Raw genomic sequence first — 18315 nt, forward strand, 5'->3', positions numbered from 1 at the left:
TTATGAATATTTTATTTATAAATTTAACTAACTTGATGAACATCAAATTAGTTTTTTTGAAAAAAAAGATAGTTGAAGAATTTGATGCTAATTAAAACGCAAAATTGCTACAATATTGAAAAATAAACAGAAAACACGCATTTTAAATATTCTTTATTATGTAATAAATAGGTAGTCATTTAATTAAAAAAAAATAGAGATGCACTGAGTTGGCTTATCTGAGCAAATTGTACATGTTTGCTATGATTCTAGTTACATCGAAATCACATTATCTTAATCTAAATACCTACAAACGACAACGACGGGCTTCGAGTCACATAAAATCGTCGTCTCAAATACTAAAATCTTTTTATTTTGATTATACGTATATTTGATTTAATATTTTATCACCTTGTATCACCATTCTTCTAAGGAATAAATGAGCTGTCTACCTTGATTCATTCATAATAGTAAAATGAATCGTACGCATTCGTTTAAATTTCCAATATCACTTGATGTAGTTTCTAAGAGCATGGTTTCACCGTTTGTGTTACAAGTACTTATAGAATTAGTTACTTTGTTTTTCATTCAGACATCAAATCCGTCAAGTTTATAAGCTCTGGTATTTGGGGAGCCGACTCGAAGCCCAACATATTCACTGGGAAGATATCAATCCATTCACACTCCAAATGCATTAAAATAAAATCTCCGATAATAAGTACAGCAGTCTTCATGATTTGTTTCTCGACATTATTATATAAATAATATATTTGTTCATTGAACTTTTAACTGGATATACGATAATATGCTATTTTGTTGTACCGACTTATATTTATAGTTAGTAGATACACTCAAGAATTTATTACACTCTACAAAATATAATAGAAGCCCATTTTGACAGCTTACGTTCATAGTTTCGTCTCTTTCTCTCTTGTTTCAAATACGTTTTGTCCTGTCAAAAAGGGCTCCTTAGGTCTGTACGATGTGACATATCTGTTAGTTTACATTACTATATCGTCTAAATAAACTTTCCACAGACGGATTTATAGTGCGATTAAACTGTTTTTACAGAATACACTTTTTTGTACAACTACACTACGGCGGTAACTTGATGGTAACCTAGTAATGTCTTTGGTTCCCTTATAACTAACATCACATTTATACCCCAAGCACTAACGGGCGGACGCGAGCATATGCCCACTATATATCAATAGTGGAAACAGTTGCATGTTCACTAGGAATGTTCACGTATTTTCATAATATAAAGATACTAAGTAGTTTACGCGCCTCCGTAGATTTGAGGAAGGCGATTTAGATCACCATAATACACATTTATGTTCGGGGTTCATGGGAGAACCCTTCGGACACTTCCAGGCGTCCGCGAACTCCTTAGAGTTGCTCAAGGTCCCGATCACTCGGATTTTGTTCGGGCTGTGAACTCCTTCCACCAGTTTAGACTTCAGCGCGCCGACGGTCGAGTTGCCACACCAAATCTAAAGAGAAATAATGGTTCAATGTAAGGTCTTCTTGGTTCGATGTGTTATCATTACATAAAATGACGTATCTTTCCCGGAGGGGTAGGCAGAGACCATATCTCTCCGCTTTCTACGATCCCTGTTTAGTCAAGAGTATCCGATTTGTCTCATAATACGACAAGATCAGAGCTTGTATACAGTTATAATATTGATGATCAATCTACCTGTGCGAACCCTAAGAAGAACAGCTGCTCCGGCTTGAGGTGAGACACTCCCGGCAGCGAGACCCGGGCGGCTGAAGGCTGTCTCTTTGCGAACAGAGAATACGCGTTGAGAGCAGCCCGTAGTCCGCCATTGTCGGCTATGTTCTCTCCTTGCGTGTTGAACCCGTGTACCTGGGAACACAATTTATTTATCTATTTAATATGTTTTCTTTATTCATTCATTAATATAATTAATCACGTATATATCCCTAGCGGGGTAGACAGAGCCAGTTCAGTTGTTAGGCTTAATGATAGAATTGCGATTCAAATAGTGAAAGGTCCCCTATAAGAAAAATCCCAAGTTTATAAGCCTTTCCCAAAGGTCTATTCTTATTATATTGGTGCGGGATCCACACGGTACCTAAATGTTTTCTGCTCTAAACTTTTTCGTAGTGGAGCATGACAGAGGCTATCTCTTCGAATAGCTAAGGCTAAACTTTATGACTTTTTACTGAAAGGCGCGGTGGCTTTCTATGAAATCATCCATCTGAACAGCACGTGGTCGTGTTAAGTCTAACAGTCCAGCGAAGAATTTTTGCAATTTTATGAATGATGAGATGTGTAATCAAATCTTGTTGACTTTGATCACACAGGTGCTATTAGAGTTACTTCAGGACACAAAAACGTGGAATTTTATCATGGACCCAAGTGACCAAAGACGAATAATCCGATATTATATCATGGGGTATAAGAACTGACCGTATAATTAGGTAGCTGCGGCATGTGGTACTTGCTGTATTGGTCGATGATGCACTGCACCTTCCCGTGGTAGTGCTCCAGGGTGGCGGCTGACCACCACTGCTTTAGGTTGCCGTCCGAGTCGTAACGGCGACCTGGTTAATAAAAAGTATCCTTTGAAATTGGAAAGTAATTGTACTCTTTGGCGAAGTATGGGCCGTGAGGTCCGTTTTACGACGATTTTTATCCCAATCCGTTGGGTTCTAATTTTACGGACAGCTCAACATTTACTGATCAGAAATAGAGAATCTGTTAATGAAATTTTGAAATCTGAACGATTCGGGTTACTAAAAAGGATGAATAACTGAAAGTGCTTGCTGAAAGACGGATTCAGAAGACTTGGGAGGACTTAGAACCTACGACGTACCTTTTGGCATACCTACACTTAGAAAATGGTATAAATCAAGAGCAGATATCATTGAAGAAACTCACCCTGATCGTCAAAGCCATGAGTGACTTCATGGCCCATAATGGCACCGATGGAACCGTAATTGATTGCCCTGTAACAAAGTTAAGCATTAATGAACGAGCAATTCACGTTAACGAATTGATGCAAATAAATAATTGTAATGAACTCACTCAATTCCGTTCCCATAAAATGGCGGTTGAAGAATACCAGCAGGGAAAGCTGTAACAAAATGTTCTTAGTTTTTAAAAATCTTATATATTAGGACACCCACAATCTCGTAATGAGTGTAAAACTAGTCCTAATTAAGGTTGTAGTTATTCTATAAATCTTTAAATTATCTCTCGTCACTTTCACCTGCGATGTTTTGCTTAAACTGTGTAAGTATTATGAGCTGTTACAAAATATTTTTTTGTTTTTTTAAAAGTTAAGGTACTTACTAACTGAATTGAGGGTAGCTGAATAGAAAGCGTTCACTGTAGTCGCTGTTGCTACCCATCTGAAAAAGGTTTTTTTTTTAAATTTTACCTTAAATGATGATCTATTTAAAAATCTCTCACAACAAACTTTATAAGTTTAAGTGATAAAACTAATAAACTTTACCTGCCCTGAAAATATTTGGCAAATGTCAATATGGAACAAAAGCAGTAAATAAATTCAAGATTCTGTTCACCTGTTCCTATCTGGCTTCTCCCTGAGCGCTTCTAGTGACTTCTTCACAGCAGCAGCCGTCAGTTTCAGGTACGTTTCAAATAAATTGCCTTCGACGATTTCAGCCTGCGAAAAATTTGGTAATAAGTAAATAATTTTGCCATGCCAAAACAAAATATCTGCTAGAGTCGCCATGCTAAGATGTACAGGAAGAATATGTAGTTAGCAGGAACATTATGTTATGAGGAACATACTTGGTCAGTAAATAGATATGCCATTATGGTACATGAAACTATAGGAATGATATGTCGTCGTCTTGTATCACACGCTGATTCATAAGAACTTACCAAAGGGACGATCTTCTGATACCAGAGGCACAGCTCCGCAAAGAGCAGAAACAATCATAATCGAATCCATCGAAACTTGTCCTAATTGGTATTTCCACCGTTGTTTCAAAGATATAGCCTCGAATACTAACATGTCTGTAGTGTTTGTCAAGGTCCTGGTGCGCGAGCAGCCAGGCGGGGAAGCCCACGAAGTTGCGGATGGCCTGGAGCTTGGCCAGCGTGCGCGCGCGCGTGCTGGAGTCCATCCAGCCCAGCTGCTGTACGGCCGCCGCGAACGCCGCACGGACGTCTTCCACCATCTCTATGGCCTGGGAAGATTAACGATAATAGGTTAAAATGGTCCAAGAACGCCGGTGGACGAAGTGGTAGGGTGCCCGGTTAAAATGGGTGATGCGCAAAAAGGTACAATTCAAATCCCATTTCGGCCATGTACCAATGGCTTTTTTGAAAGTTATGTACATTATTTTGAATACTAAGTGCTCTTACGCAGAGGGAGAACATCGCGAGGAAACCTGCATTTCAGAAAACTGGATGTGTAACTATGATCGATCCAATACGGGTTAGGTGCCCTGCAAAGGTTACGGAGGTAAGATGAGAGTCGCTTCGTGTAAAAACCGACTCATCCGATCCATGGTCAAAGGTCACGCTCCTCTCCAGGGTGGTGAGGACGCAACCGGGACGTTAGCCAGGAGGGAGTAGCAGGCCCATTATAACTTAAAAAATATCATCCAAATACCTTCTTTCTCGAGTCTTGATCGAAGTGCCTCCTCACGTACAAGTAACTGAGAGCCACGCCGAAGTTGGCGTTGACATTGGCGGTGCAGCTCTTCCAGCGAGGAGTGCGCTGCTGCAGCCCGAACACCGCCTTCGAGAACTCGAATCCCAGCTCCCTGAACGAGGCCAGGGTCATCGGGGCCACTGTGGAGAATACGCTCCACCAGAGAAAACGTTCTGGAAATAAAGTTTGTTCTTTATGACAAGTTTAAAGGTCTAGAGGATTTATGTCGATGGTGGGTCAGATATGTTTGTTTGGCCGTGTGGTTATAAAATATCTTATAAAAAAGAGTTGTGGTGTTCAATACAACGTAACCTTTTTTCAGGTTTAGGGATCTGGTAAAATGTAATCGATAGACCAAACTACTATTGTGCCTTGTGATTTACGGCACAAATAAAAAAAAAAGAATATGATCACTTTCATCTCTTTCCCGTGGATGTTGTAAGAAACTAAGAACTAAGGGATAGGCTTGGGATTCTTTTTTTAGGCGATGGGCTAGCAACCTGTCACTATTTGAATCTGAATTCCACCATCAAGCCATACATCGCTGAACGGAGCCATTCAGTTTTTCAAGACTGTTGGCTATCTACCAACCTGCAAGGGATGATACGTATGTATGTAAAATAAGATACCTTATGACGAACACGGTCTTTGGGAGAAGATATTAGTTACCTAAGTAGAGACAGAGAGGAATCAAGGACCACCAATGCACTGGGCTGATGTCAAGATATAAGCGCAAGATGTGCCTAAATTCTACCCGGTATTTGGTAAATTTGGGCAGTGGTACCTAAAGTTTTCTTACCCACAATGACAGGCTTGGTGTCAGACAGTAACACGGCCAGCTTCTGAAGGTACGGCAGGTCCATGACGATGACGCGGTCCTGTTGCGCGTGCAGTGATACGTTAGTGTTGCTGAACACTAGCTCCAGGTACTTCTGCCAGTCGTGCTGGAACGAAATTGATTATATTTTGAAGGTGCGGCTTTGATTTTAGAAATATTATCTACTACTTACATGGGGTATGTAACAGAGAACTCCATGTGAATGCAAATAATTATCCTGGTAGAATATGTAGCTGGTAGGGAAAAGTAGGTACATTAAGTATAAATAAGAAATACGTATGAGAAACATAGTCGTTGGGCACCTCAATTGCATTATTGGGCCATGCAGTTCGACGTGGACTTGCAGTCTCAAGACTGTTGGCTCCATCTATCCTGTAAACGTTAAAGACGTGATTGTGCACGCGAAAGAAAAAAATGCGGTACATATTTAGAGGCGATTACCTCTTTCCATTGCACAGGTCCTCCGCTAGACCCCTGAATGAGTTGCTGGACGCTGACCTCGTGGAACAAGTGGGTCCCGCTGCGACGAACTTCCACTGGCGTCATTATCTGTAATAAATATTTCTATTGAAGGTTGTTTTGGCTTAGAACTAGTAAGAAAAGTTAAACTGATAACTGCAGAATTAGGAATTCCAGTTTGTACTAGATCTGTAGTATTTCCGTTACATTAAAATATTAGATTCAAAATTGCAGCCGATTAGCAGTTTCAGCTGAACGAAGATAGATTTAATTTACAATCTATACTTACTTACCTATATTTATCAGGTGTAAAAAAGTGGGGACTTGATCAGATGGGGTCTTCATCAACGTTCAGACAGCTCAAAGTAAGTAGTAAGTCCTAACCTTAGCCAAACTCTTGCTGAACTCCACAATGTGGCCGGCGAACTCCTCGGCGTCAGTGGCAGGGTCCGCGATGGAGATCATCTGCTTGATGTAGTGGTGGTACTGCTCAATCTCGTGGGAGAACTGCTCGGGCCGGAGTAAGTAACGCTCGCTGAATCCGGGGGATACTTGTTCGATCTGAGGAAAATTGATAGAGAAAATGTTAGAAGGGTTTCATTGGGGGCTCAATAAATTATAATGAACTAGTGAGATTATTTTCCTTGATAATTTGATTGTTGGATTACGTGAGAATATTTTTTTTTGTGTGAACTAGATATACAAGTGTGAGTACCTTTAATAGGTACTGTAACTAGCTTTTACCCGCAGCTTCGCCTGCGCGAATTTAGAGCCGCCTTTAAAAGAATAAAGGTTTTTCACGATTCCCGCGGGATATAGTTTTTAACTTTAGTAAAATAGTTTTTAACGTTAGATTTAGTTTTTAAGATGAGTTCAGTAAATAACGCGTGAAGTGGTAACAAACAAACAAACATACTTTCGTATTTATAATATTAGGTAGTTGGGATTAATATATTTTGTTTTTAAGTAAAAACTCACTCCGCTCTTACGCATTTTCAAGTCTTATCACAAAATACAAAAAAAAAAAAATAGATTCGAAATTTTTCAACGCCTCGAGCTCAATTGGATTTTCCTGCAACTTCTTTGTCGAACAAGTGTAGGATTTCGTACCAATATTTTAACAGCTTGAAGACTTTTCAACGTCGATACGAGAGATATAGTCGGACACACAAAGATGTAGGTAATCTGATGTAAGTAATTAACAATCCTTACTTTTGCATCGACATTTTAAACACTTTCATACAACTTATGTAGAACTATAAGATTTATCTAAACAACGGAGCACGTAATTGAGCAGACCTTACTCGCAATTCCACAATTGATGTTAATTCTATCGCTGTATTCATTAACGTTTTTGTTGTCGAAGTGGAAAACTGGTCCTTGTAACAATTTCTTTGTATTTGCGTCATTATGTCTCAGATCTCATTTATCTGTTGCAGTGCAATAATAATAACAGTGAAGTTTCACTTTTATTCTTTTACGACTATCCATATCTACGATGAAAATTACTTCACTTCCTATAAGTTTAATAATCTTGTCAGGTTAATGACTTAGCGTTAGGTGTATGGTGTACTCGTATTTCTTTAGCGTTACTATAAATTAGTGATAAATCTATTCCATATAGATAAAAGTATTCAAATCTATTAAGTTAATTCCTTAAGATGTAACTAATTTTGTTATTTATTAGGTGTATATATTAGTAGTATTTATATTTACAAGAGAGACTCCCAAACTCTCTATAAACATCACTACCTACACATTTTTATTAAATTTTGTATCTTATTCCAAAGTAAAAAGACCTAATCAGAATTTTTGCATTCCGGGGCTTAAATTATTAGGTATAATTTGGAGTGATTAGTAAATTATGTCTTTTCGAAACAAAAGATACAACAAAGAGTAAAAATTTTAATCCTACTTAAAATGTCCTTCGATATCTTAATTTCTTTCCTGTTGTATTCTTTGCCTCAACTTAAGCAACTTTCTCGCTACGACTGGGATCCCCCAAATCTTTATGCACTTGTAGCTATAAAGAAAGTTGCAGGAGGAACGAACATAATTTCCTTACCACAGCTCGATTCCTGCTGGTGTTCCTCACATCCTCAGCCACCTGCACGCTGATCAGCACGTTGAGTCCCAACAGTCGTCTCCCAAGGCCTGCTGACTGTTCCCACGAGAAGTTGGCGCTGACTTCAGTTGGCGGACGAGGCGGGAGATTCAGTGTAGCCAGGATGTTCTCAATAGGCTTGATGCCGTCTTTTTCCAGTTTATCTGAAATGTATGAATTTATTTCATTTTTATTATCTACACCTTTCAGCCTCTTCAAGACTATTAGCTCTCTACCCGAGGATATAAGACTCTGGATTGCCTAACCCGAAGATCTTAGACGGATATCCAACAAGCATAATTGGAAAAGGACATTTCTTCTTCCTAAGAAAGCAAATAGCGTGTTTAACCGAGAAGAATCCTTTCAGGTAACTATGAAACATTCCCTATATTTCCTCATGATGTCTTCTTTACGACGTCAAAAGTCAGATTCCTCAATATCTGCCTCTAGATGTCAGTACGAACAGACTTACCAACGTCCACACAAGTCCTGTACAGGGCCTTCGCTTTCTGCACACTGGCTGGCAGTTCTTCTTCATCGTCTTCCTCCAGGAGTTCCCTCAGGTCCGTGACCAGTTGTTCTCGGAGCCTCGCCAGCTGGTCCCAGGACGTCGCCCAGTCTGGCACCGGGTTCTTCTTGATCCAGCCCCCGCATGCGTATTCGTAGAAGTCTGTGCAGGGGTCGACGTCTTTGTTGAGAGCTTGGAGGATTCTTGATGCTGAAGAATGAAGATAAAAGGGAAGATTATTTGAAGGGAGCTACTTTTTACTGGAAGGCAGATATGGTTAACTTTTTAACACTCTGTTATTGTTTATAGTGATGTATTGAGGAGGATAGGACGGAAATGTATTTTCTCGTCTACACTTCTATTCTAAGTTTGGATAATTGTGAAGTTGACGGTATTGAAGAAAATGCTGCGGTGCAGTTTGTTACCGCGGCAGTAAACTTGGTTTTATATGTTTATTTGACGTCAACCAATGTTTTAAAACCAAAATATATCAAAATTATTAAATGATGTTGAAATGTCCCATAATAATGAATAAAAATTTAGAATTTGAAATCTTGGAGTAATCGTGCAGTTGACGATATTGAAGAAAATGCTGCGGTGCAGTTTATTACCGCGGCAGTAAACTTGGTTTTATGTAATTTATTTGACGTCAACCAATATTTTAAAACCAAAATATATGAAAATTATTAAGTGATGTTGAAATGTCCCATAATAATGAATAAAAATTTAGAATTTGAAATCTTGGAGTAATCGTGCAGTTGACGATATTGAAGAAAATGCTGCGGTGCAGTTTATTACCGCGGCAGTAAACTTGGTTTTATGTAATTTATTTGACGTCAACCAATGTTTTAAAACCAAAATACTTATATGAAAATTATTAAGTGATGTTGAAATGTCCCATAATAATGAATAAAAATTTTGAATTTGAAATCTTGGCTAAAAATATGACGAGGTTTAACGTTCGATGACGAAAAATAATGTGTTCGATATTTTTGTAGGCCATACGACTATCGAAGAACAGTCTGCAGACCCCGGAAATACCTATTCAAGGGTTTTTCATCCCACGTTTACGAAATCAGCCTCCTTTGGAATTAGGCTAACATAATCTTAATTTTAATAGAATAACTTGCTAAAGTTACTTTTGTAACTAAAAAATTTCAGTTATGCAGATACATATTTCTTATTCGAACACATTGTTGCAAAGATTATAAAATTCTAACAGATATCAAATTCAAAAGTAGTTATACTTAATATTTTGTGATTTGGTACCTATAACAGTAGGTATCTTACTTAATTAAAGAGTAAACAATTTCAATGGGTATTCCACATAATAAAAATGTAAATGTATCAATTATAATATACTTTATCAGTCCACGAGGTACCCCATAATTGTCCTCGATTAATAAACATGTTTTTAAAATCCAACGGCGCAGATCTAGATCAGAAAATGCGCAAATGCAACATTTTCCTTGGAAATGGCGCAGTAGGTATTCCACGAGGCTAAATAAATTCGCATTTAAAACGTGTACACTAGAAATAATGACATAAATAACTAGCTTTTGCATATATGTAATTCCACTTGCGTTTAGTGGTCTTCTACCACAAATTCTAGAAGACTTTTCGCGATGAAAAGTCAGCGCAAAATTCAATCTTGTGTACGCATTTATATAACCTATTACTTAGTTTTATCACCTATCTATACATAAACTCACGCCTATCTATACTAATATTATAAAGCTGAAGAGTTTGTTTGTTTGAACGCGCTAATCTCAGGAACTACTGGTTCGAATTGAAAAATTATTTTTGTGTTGAATAGACCATTAGTCGAGGAAGGCTTTAGGCTATATTACATCACGCTGCAACTTGAAGGAGGGAAGAAGTAATGGAAAAGGTGAAAAAACTGGGAAAATTATTCACCCTTGATGATTCAATGATGCTCAAAATAACTATTCCACGCGGACGAAGTTGCGGGCACAGCTAGTTACAACCATATAAATATTTATACAGTAATTTATTAGTAACTTAACATTTATAATTGTAATAATATATTTTTAATGACAATTTCCATAATGGCCTTACATAGTCACAGATGATACATCACTATGTTAATATATGTTGTTTATCTTCTTTATATAATTGTTATTACGCATTACTCGCCCTATTTACATGCTTGAAAAATATATGAGATTAAGATCAATTACATGCCAAAGGAAGTATGAAAACGATTGTGCATTTGTGCATAATAAAGAGTGTGTTATTTATTGCAATAATTTCGCAAGAGGACGCGTCGATGATTCATTATTATTTATTCGTATTTTTAACCGCCTTTAAAAAAAAGTTATCAGTTTGACCTGTATATACATATATTTGTTTGTTTAAATTTAGATTTAAAAAAATCTCATTTTTGTTTGGCCGTAACATAATTATGTAAATTAAATTTGTCTAAAAATTTAATTGTCACTAAAATACATAAAATGTTTTCGTTTATATTGTCACTTACATAATTTTGACACTTACCTACTTAACTAATATAATGTAACTTAATTTTTTCAGTACATAATGGGCAATATTTTTATTTAATTTTCTGATATGTGCAACATAACTGTTAAATTTTATAGTACACCTCCTTGCGTAAATATTTATTACTCGTTTATCGTTGTGCTATATCTACATATACGAGTAATGGTTAGCGCCTATTTAATCTAAATTCGCAATTTTGCATTACTGAATAAGTTGCAAAGTCCCCTATGTGAACCCAAAGTTCACAGTAGGAAATAGATATATACATATGGTCACATCTATATCCCTTGCGGGGTAGACAGAGCCAACAGTCTTCAAAAGACTGAATGGCCACGTTCAGCTATTTGGCTTAATGATGGAATTGAGATTCACGTAGTGACAGGTTGCTAGCCCATCGCCTAAAAAAGAATCCCAAGTTTGTAAGCCTTTCCCTTAGTCGCCTTTTACGACATCCATGGGAAAGAGATGGAGTGATCCTGATCTTTTTTTTTTAATGATGCCGGGAACTTTTATCTTTGACAATTGTATTGCTTCCGTGGGATTCCGCTAACACTTAATATGGAAAAAAATTTATTTAAAAAAATTTGTTCTGTCTACACCGCAATGAACGGGATATAGACGTGACCATATGTATGTATGTTCTGAAACTTAAAAGGACCTAGGTTTCAGAACCTATCCTGCTTTTTAATTCACATTCTTTACTCAATCGTTTCATATTCTTGTAGAGTACAGTCTATCCAACTAAGGCATTGAGGGCCGCGCCTAGGGCTCCGTACATTAGTTTACTTACCCGTCCCGACGCATTCCTCCGAGAGGCAGGGCTTCAAGGTCTTGTAGTCTGTCAGCACCAGCACGGTGGTGTAGACCGCCAAAGCTATGAGGGACACGCCCAGAGCGCCAATCAAGATGGTGGAACATCTCACGGCCCTTTCTCTGTAACAACGGAATAAAATCATTTATTTATTTAGTTTTAATGTGCCGTGTGGTTGCCGGCACCTATACAAAAAAGAAAAGGACCACTTCATCTCTTTCGTCGTAAAAGGCGACTAAGGGATACGCTTATAAAATTGCGATCCTTTTTTTAGGCGATCGGCTAGCAACCTGTCACTATTTGGATCTCAATTCCATCATTAAGCCGAGCAGCTGAATGTGGCCATTCAGTCTTTTCGGGACTGTTGGCTCTGTCTACCCCGTAAGGGATATAGACGTGACTATATGTATGTATGTATGTTATTTTTATTTATTTATTTACGCCAATAACACAACGGTAGTAGTACACCTCTTAAAGTATTTGGCAAGGAATTCTTATATAACAAAATATAAAAAAAAACATATATTTTGTCTGACCCCATCACGTGGCTACTCAAGTAGGTACAGAGTACCTATAATCATCGATTTAGTAAATAGTAATACGACGAAGAATTTCATGGAATGCTCCTTAAAATAAATCTCATTCGATTGAGGAATATTCTAAACTAGCAGTGCCCGCGACTTCGTCCGCGTGGAACAGTTATTTTGGGCATCATTGAAGCCCTCAAGGATGAATAATTTACCCGGTATTTTTTTCACATTTTCCATTATTTCTTCGCTACTAATTGTTGCAGCGTGATGTTATAAATATAGCCTAAAGCCTTCCTCGATAAATGGTCTATTCAACACAAAAATAATTTTTCAGTTCGAACCAGTAGTTCCTGAGATTAGCGCGTTCAAACAAATAAGCAAACTCAGCTTTATAATATTAAGTATAGATAAGTTTTTTGAATACTGATCTACAGTTTTATTCCATTCGTTTAATAACACTGGCTTTCTATAATATTAATTTGTTTTTAATATTAGGTGCATAGGTAGGCTTCTTAAATTCTCTTTGAAATTGAGCACTCGTTTGTTCTATTTTTTGTGTAACACAAGCGAATTTTATAAAAAAAAATGAATTGGTAACACGTTGCGTATAAGGTTTCAACTTGGCAGCTGGTGACCTAAGATTTACGTTTTCTAGATAAAATGGTGCGTGTGGTTCCCTACACCAATAGAAGGTAATTATTACTTACCTACACATATTTTGTTTTTACACCCTGAGTTTCGTATACTACTCTACTCGATACTGTTATAGGATGAAGTTAGATAGAAGCCATAGGTTCATTACCTTCGGGTTCACAAGTAAATGTCATCGGGCATTCGCGAAAGCAAACAGCATTTCGATTACGACACCGCGATAAAATCTCGTAACAGGACTGCGCGGAAGATCAAAGGTTAAAGTTATTTAAGTAACACATAGATGCCTCCCAAATTTCGAATCCTTACGTCTATCTTCCTTGCGGGGAAGACAGAGCCTGCAGTCTCGAAAAGACTGATAGGCTACGTTCAGCGGTTTGATGATAGAATTGAGATTCAAATAGTGACAAAATGCTAGCTCATCGCCTAAAAGAGAAATCCCAAGTAGGTACATATACTTGGGATTTATAGCCTATCCGTTAGTCACATTTTACGACATCCATCGGAAAGAAATGGAGTGGTCCTATCCTGTTTTTTATTGGTGCATTTATTCACTTTTATAGATATTCTAATAACGACGACGGCTTAATAGCGGACGAACTCGCGGGCAACAATTAGTAAAGATATAATCTGACTATAAGTTAAATTGTTTGGCGTGCTTCTCTTCTACATTACTTGTGCCACAGTGATGCAAAAAGGTATCAGAACAAAATTAAAAACAGGAACTATAATTTTAAAATCGTATAAAAGTTATGTGATTTACAATGTACTTGAACGTAAATACATATAATTGAATAGGAAAGCTTATTTCCGTGTAACAATAACTTACCCGCCGCGGGGCGCGGAAGATCTCTGCCTACATTTCTTCAGGCACTTACCATAGACAACGAGTAATCATAGAGTTTCTAGAAGAAGTTTCAATCATCCCAATTGTTTATGAAAACGACTGAGCGGAACCGGCGTTCGTATTTGAGATAAATTCTTGTTTTATTGCTTCAGTAACTTTCTAACATACATACATACATATATAATCACGTCTGTATCCCTTGCGGGGTAGACAGAGCCGACAGTCTTAAAAAGACTAATAGGCCACGTTCAGCTGCTTGGCTTAATGATAGAATTGAGATTCAAATGGTCCTATTCTTTTTTCTATTTTTCTATTGGTGCCGGGAACCACACGTCACACTTTTACTTACTTTGTAACGGACCAGCTATTACGTTATGTTGTATGTGAAACTATTTGAATAAAATGTAAAATATATACATACATATAGTCACGTCTATATCCCTCGTGGGGTACCAGTCTTGAAAAGACTGAAAGGCCACGTTAAAAAAAAGAATCCCAAGTTTATAAGCCTATCCCTTAGTTTAAATATTTTTTTTTCAAGTAAAAAAGAATGGTCTGTAAGACTAAATTGTCAAATGCACGTAAGTACCTACCATAAAAAGGAAATTTCACGATTTATCAAATTTCCAAAAAGTAAATGATGCAATTTATTCCCGCTAACAATAAAATTTAACCGCAGTACCTATGTCATCAGATTATATCAAAGCTTGCATTTTGTCTACCAGTGGGTTTTACGGACATTTTCCAATAGGGGGGACATTTAGATTTGTAGGTCGTGCTTTTAAAACCTAATAGTGTAAAAACCTGACTTACCCAATCTAGGATCATGGTGAAATAGCACAACCCAAGCTGTCCAGAGATATAGGATTTAACCTGGACTAACGCTAGAAAAAAATATATAAACAAAGCTTAGTTAGTGACTAGATGATTTAAGTGTGGTTACTGGAACTTTAAAATAGGACCACTCCATCTCTTTCTTATGGATGTCGTAACAGAGGACTAAGGGATAGAGTACCTAATAAAATTGAGATTCTTCTTTTAAGCGATAGGCTAGCAATCTGTTGCTATACGAATTTCGATTCTATCAACAGGGCATAAGTATAACTAAAAGTAGCCTTAAAGTCTTTGCGAGACTGTCGGCTCTCTCTATCCCGTAAGATAAAGACGTGATTATATGTATGTATGATAATTTTAATTTTTGCAAAATTTCATGAAAATGCTTTGGAAATGAAAACTAGGTCGTGTGAAAATTAACTAGCGATGGGCGAGTCATAAGTTTAACTGCTAGGTGTTAAGTTCAACATTAATACTCTTAGGCAATTGTCACTATAATAGTCGTACATCGTCGGGCAACAAGATGACACAGCGATTATGACTTTAACATTCAATCAAGACTAAAAAAAATGTATACCTTGTTACAGGAAAGAGACGTGAGTTGTTCTTCCTTATAATTTGTCCAAGTGTTTGTTACATTTTCATTTAAATAAATGTACAGGGCTTTATGTCTAAATCGGGCCTGTTTAGCATATTTAAATCAATGACAATACAAAGAACTAACAACGTTTTATAACCTTCGGGTTGGTTCTGAGAAAACAAGACATTTGTTGCGTGACTTATCACCAACCCCGCTCATATTTTTTGCATTGACTGATGATACTGAATCACTCAAACAAACGATCGTTCAATTTCAATTCAAAATGCTTTGTGGCTCGTGTGGGACTTTCCTCGTGTCACGATGACTGATTGAGAATTTATTTATTAAAACTTTATGCACGTAAAATGTCGAGCCTTTGGACCGAACTGAGATATAATAATAATAAACTACCTTAATTAATCAATTTACCTTTAATTATGTAAATACACATACACACATATCGAATCTGTCTTGAGACATTACTGGTCTACATACATACATTCATTTTATCACGTCTATATCACTTGCAGGGTAGACAGAGCCAGCGGTCTTGAAAAGACTGATAGGCCACGTTGAGCTGTTTGGCTTAATGATAGAATTGAGATTCAAATATTGACAGGTTGCTAGCCCGTCGCCTAAATGGAGAATCCCAAGTTTATAAGCATATCCCTTAGTCGCCTCTTACGTCATCCATGGGAAAGAGATGGAGTGGTCCTATTCTCTTTCCTATTGGTACGAGGAACCACACGGCACTACCGAACTATACGTTGTTTTTACGTTCGTGAATAGGCTACCTATACCTTATTTATTTAGTTGGCAGGAAATAGATATGAGCAATAGTGCAAGTTCCGGGCTCACAGCTTTCTTATGTAACAGGGGAAACTTACAGTGAGCCATAATCTGCCAGTGAGAAATAATCTCTGTTAAGTATTATATTTATTTGAACTAATGCACGTTTTAAAATGTACGAGTAAGATTTCGTTTACTGACAAGTAGGTACTGAAAAGTACTCCTTATTTTAAAAACAGATATAACAACATTGCGAATGTAATTTAAAATTTGTTCTTAATTTAAGTATTTAAAAAAAACATACATACATACATATAATCACGTCTATATCCCTTGCGGGGTAGAGAGAGCCATCAGTCTTGAAAAGACTGATAGACCACGTTCAGCTTCTTGGCTTGATGAGGGAATTGAGATTCAAATAGTGACAGGTTCATCTTCAAAAGAAGAATCCCAAGGGCAAAACTTTGTTGTAATTTTATGAAATTTAACGAAATCATTTCCATTCTGCACTAAGACAGCAGTTGCATACTTTGTTATATAATATAAAAAGCTTTAACATTCTAGGATTCTTCTTACATTTCGAATCAACATACAAAATAAGTAAATGTAGTATAAAATTTTTTGGTAAAGCGAAAGTACCTTGCGGTGACAGACAAACAAAATACCATGAAGGTTAGGGCACTAACACGCTGACCGATTTCCCGGTTTCATTTTCAAATAACAGAGTAAAAATACGACGGAGTCATAGCACAAAATAATACGGCTCGAATTTGCTAGTCACTTATGTTATGCCCTGTAGTTTGTGAAAAGTCTTCATAAAGAATGAATTAATGAATAATTTTTAATTTATACATTTGAGATAAGTTATTAATTTTAAAATCTTTATTTAATACTGACTAACAAAGAAACCCGAGTAGACGTTAATAAATTTCATAAATATGTAAATTACTTGATGCATTCAAGATTTAATCCGTCAAAAGTTTTCATTTTTAAAGACATTATTAGGTACCAATATCAGGCCTTTTCATTTTTGCTTTTTTCATGTTTTTGAATGAATTTTGCACAAACCATAAACATAAATACCTACTTTATTATAATTTAAAAAAAACGCTTGTTCTCTGTGGATTATTGTACTCTGTATACTTTATTCGAAGCTCACAATGCAACATTTGCATAACAGCAAAACGCGACGAATGCTTTGTTCATACATTGACTACTTTCTACAGATCTAGGCAGACATAACGGTGCTTGAATGATGTGAGTGCTAAGTCAGTACCCATCCTAACTAACATGATAAATGTGAAAACGAAAGTTCATCCCGGTAAAAAATGTAATTCAAGTAAGATTTGCGTTTTGTGTTATTAGTGCCGTGTGGTTCCCGGTACTAATATAAAAAAGAATAGGACCACTTTACTTCTCTTTCCCATGGATGTCGTAAAAGGCGATTAAGGGATAGGCTTCAAACTTGGGATTCAATTTTAGGCAATGAACTAGAAACCTGTCACTATGTGTGAATCTCAATTCTATCATTGAGCCAAATAGCTGAACTCCACAATCTAGCTGAATCCCACAAGGGATCTAACAGTTCAGCTATTTGGCTATAGCTATTTGGATATAGACGTGACCATATGTATGTTTGTATGTATGAAGGATTTGGGAAAAATATGTATTCTTTAGTAGAAGGCGCAAATAGTACGAAAAATTAGTTTAGAAATTTTTAAAATTAACTTTCTTTCGTAAGTTTCATATGAGTCAATACTAGAAGCGCAAGTTTAAAAAGAAAAAGGTGCCTTATTGATAAAAAAAAAACCAATAAAAATGAAAGAAGCCCCTTGATTAAATTATAAAGGTTCGTTCACACTGCGCCGTCAGGTTCATTGTCACGTGACCGCGCGGTCATCGGTCGCGGTGACCAATTAAATCACGGCACGTCTGCCAGCTTTCCGCAGGTAGCACGTGCCAACGGAAGAAATGTTTTTTTTTTATGATTAGGGTATAAGATAAACATAGATTCTGAAGAAAAATAAATAATTAACTTAGCTCAATACATTAAATTAAGATGTCCTAATTAAAAGATTCAGTAGACATATTCTGTATACAGATTTATTACTTAAGACAACTGGAAGAACATTTATCAATTTCCCCTTGTCTGAATTAGTAACTGGATCATTTAAGACGTCCTAATTTTAGTTAAAAATAAGTTAAAA

General features: G+C 36.8%; 1 protein-coding gene across 1 annotated transcript in view; it reads right to left on the reverse strand.

The window, feature by feature from the left end:
• Positions 1–142: 142 nt before the first annotated feature.
• Positions 143–18315, reverse strand: part of LOC106140389 (neprilysin-4-like) — a 52939-nt gene continuing 34766 nt past the window's right edge. Inside the window, exons 3-17 of the mRNA XM_060944671.1 lie at positions 11857–11999; positions 8511–8756; positions 8000–8202; positions 6319–6495; positions 5917–6024; positions 5437–5581; positions 4596–4810; positions 3991–4167; positions 3535–3638; positions 3302–3360; positions 3035–3083; positions 2888–2955; positions 2417–2550; positions 1679–1849; positions 143–1472 (exon numbers count right to left, since the gene is read on the reverse strand). Coding sequence (XP_060800654.1) covers positions 1296–1472; positions 1679–1849; positions 2417–2550; positions 2888–2955; positions 3035–3083; positions 3302–3360; positions 3535–3638; positions 3991–4167; positions 4596–4810; positions 5437–5581; positions 5917–6024; positions 6319–6495; positions 8000–8202; positions 8511–8756; positions 11857–11999 — 2176 coding nt within the window. The 3' untranslated portion in view covers positions 143–1295. The remainder of the gene's footprint in view (positions 1473–1678; positions 1850–2416; positions 2551–2887; positions 2956–3034; positions 3084–3301; positions 3361–3534; positions 3639–3990; positions 4168–4595; positions 4811–5436; positions 5582–5916; positions 6025–6318; positions 6496–7999; positions 8203–8510; positions 8757–11856; positions 12000–18315) is intronic.

Source organism: Amyelois transitella, chromosome 6 (assembly GCF_032362555.1).
Source record: "Amyelois transitella isolate CPQ chromosome 6, ilAmyTran1.1, whole genome shotgun sequence".
Classification (NCBI taxonomy): Eukaryota; Metazoa; Arthropoda; class Insecta; order Lepidoptera; family Pyralidae; genus Amyelois; species Amyelois transitella.